Below are 2,778 nucleotides of genomic sequence, written 5' to 3'. Positions count from 1 at the left end.
TAGCGTCCAAATTTTTGGACTGGTGTTGAAGATGTAGTGACAGACATTTTTTGGGCACTGAAGACATGTGGAGGAGAAGGAGAGAGCAGAGGTATTCAGCTATGTGCACAGGAATACTGAGTTCATCCTCCCTGGCATGAATCTAAGAAGGCTTGGCAGCCATCTGAGAAACACCTCAGGACCTTGAAAACCTAAAGAGTCTAAAAGATTCCAAATGCTCCCTCTTTGTGCAAGCCAGCCTGTGAACTACAACTTTTCCCAAACAATTTATTTTCTTATGCAAAAAGTAACTTAAAATAATGTTTTCTTTCAAAAAGAGCAGCTTTTAGCCCTAGACTCATGGGATGTGATGCTGCACCCTCAGCTCCCTATTCAGGCCAGCACTCTCATGCTGGCACCTCCAAGGTGGTCTCACTTCTTGTCTGCTCACCTCCAGTACTTGGACCATGGGATGCCACACATTCTGTGCCATGCTTACTGCTCCTAGGGACTTGGAATGCTCATGGAGTGCGTGAATCCTGTGCTTAGCATGTGAACCAGCACATTCCTTCCCAGGCTTTGGCCATTTTCCTATGATTCTCTGTGAAAAAGGACTGATTGTTTGGAGGAGGGGAATTATAAAACAAGAGGTAAAGGGATTTCAGCTAACCATTTATGGAAATGGCTAATAAGGGAATAGTTTCGGTGCTCCAAATGTTACCCTGCATCTAACAGTAAAATTCTCATTGTTTTCAAAAGCAAATAAAATCCCAGCCAAACAATTTAAGAAAAAACAAAACCAAAAACAACAACAGGAAAAATCCCCAGAACACTTTAAAATCAAAATACATCATCATCCAGTACATGCTGCTGACAGAAGGGGAGAAGGCAGCAGTTCTTTTATGCATTTCTGTTTGTGGGTGATTGTGCTTTTCTTGGAGGGTGGCCCCTGCCGCTTCAGAAGAGAGTGCATGACAATCCATCAGCTTCTAGAAGAAAAGCTTACTTAGCTCATATGGAAGCGATGCTCACCACGGGTGATGTGTGATGAGAACTCATACCTGTCCTGGCTGTGGTAGCCACACATGTTGCACTCAAAAGGATCACGGAAGCCATGGCAGCCCATGTGGATGGTATACATGACGTGGTCCAGGAAAAGCACCCTGCAGTGTTCGCACTTGTACACCTTCATCTGCTCGCCACTGGGGCTGATTACACGGAAGGCATCCTGCGAGTTCTCGGAAGCTGCCCGGAGCACGTCGTAGGCCCGGTGCTCTTCCTTGATGGACAGGCCATTCCGAGCATGGGGGTTGATGTGGTTGGTCAAGTAGATGAGGCCGCCACGCTGCTCCTCGTTGTTGCTCTCGGTGTCTGTGGAGTCTTGGCAGCTGTTGCTTGGTGAGGCATCCCTTTCTGAAGAGACTGACTTGGCTTTGGAGAGTAGCAGCAAGTTCTCCACGGCGCTGTCCTGAGCTGTGTGGTTGGAGCGTTGGGGGCCATCCCCATGGGGCTTGTGGAGCTGGTACATAGGGCTGATGACCGGGACCACCTCAGAGCCACCTGGCGGTGTCTGCACCAGGGGGCGCAGGGACTCAGCTCCTAGGTAGCTGATTGCGTTGTTGATGGCCTGGTCCATCACATGTGATGACATCATTTCATTCTCTTTCTCATAGCTGGTGCTACTGTCATAGGGCATCTCCGACAGGCATTTCTCTCCTGTGGGAAGAGGCAGTCGTTAGTATAGCTTGGCCACTGGTCGCAGTGCTGACAGCTGAAATCTATACCAGGGGCAATGTAACATAATCTTCGGAGTATTTTAACACTTTCGTGACCCACTGTGCTCACCAAAATTTTCAGCCTCTTAGGTATATTAGGAAACTGCTGTTGTAGTATATACTGCTGGCTGGCCTAAATTTGTGTAACTGTGTGAATATGAGGAAATGGGCCTCATCATCCTACTATCAGAGTCTACTTGGGACATAAGCGTTCTACATAATTGTGTCAAAATTCAAAGACTGCAAAATATTTTTCCCCCTCGGTTTCAGCATGCCTTCTGTTACTGAAAACAGATGGTATCAACAAAAAATCCAAAGCAGAAAATAATTCAGTCACTAAAGGATTAAAACACTGGCAGGTATGCAACAATATCATCAAATCAGGTATATGTATTTCTGTCTTCATAGCACTTAGCACAGGCACCTATACTCACAAAGCATTGAAAAAAATTTGGTTGGATAAATGAAATAATGGATAGTTTAATCAAAGATTGTGCATGTCAATTTCTCAGTTAAACTGACTGAGTACATACTTGTGTTTTTTTTATTAAGGACAACCTTTATGGAAGTAGATTGCCCAGTCTTCCTTCTGCAGAGTGGCTGGTGGTCTTGAACTGCCAACCTTCAGATTAGCAGACAAATGCCTTAGGCACTAAGCTACCAGGGCTCCTTTAAAATCTAAAATGCTCATTTAAATTACATATAATAATACATATAGAACATTATTATATGTAATTTAAATGAGCATTTTAATTTTTGGTATCATCTATATAGTATTATTCACATACGATTTATAATAATTAATTATAATGCATTTACTTAATTAAAATATATACCCAGTGGATTACTATTCATTGTAATATATGATTTAGTTATTTAAAATGATAGTAGGTTATGTAATCTAAAATACATAATTTTAATAATATATAATAAAATTTAGGAGCTCTAGTGGCATAGTAGGAGCTCTGGTAGCATAGTGGCTAAGGCACTTGACTGCTAACCAGAAGGCTGGCGGTTCAAACCC

At 43.1% G+C, this 2,778-nt stretch overlaps 1 protein-coding gene across 1 annotated transcript in view; it reads right to left on the bottom strand.

Moving 5' to 3' along the window:
* Window positions 1-985: 985 nt before the first annotated feature.
* The window catches only part of IKZF1 (IKAROS family zinc finger 1), a 97,348-nt gene continuing 95,555 nt past the window's right edge, over window positions 986-2,778 (bottom strand). Inside the window, exon 8 of the mRNA XM_042781406.1 lies at window positions 986-1,695. Coding sequence (XP_042637340.1) covers window positions 986-1,695 — 710 coding nt within the window. The remainder of the gene's footprint in view (window positions 1,696-2,778) is intronic.

This window comes from Orycteropus afer, unplaced genomic scaffold (genome assembly GCF_000298275.1).
Source record: "Orycteropus afer afer isolate SDZICR_OR568_19922 unplaced genomic scaffold, OryAfe1.0 scaffold00115, whole genome shotgun sequence".
Taxonomy (NCBI): domain Eukaryota; kingdom Metazoa; phylum Chordata; class Mammalia; order Tubulidentata; family Orycteropodidae; genus Orycteropus; species Orycteropus afer.
Note: the sequence above shows the minus strand (reverse complement) of the source record. Positions and strands in the feature narration are given on the sequence as shown.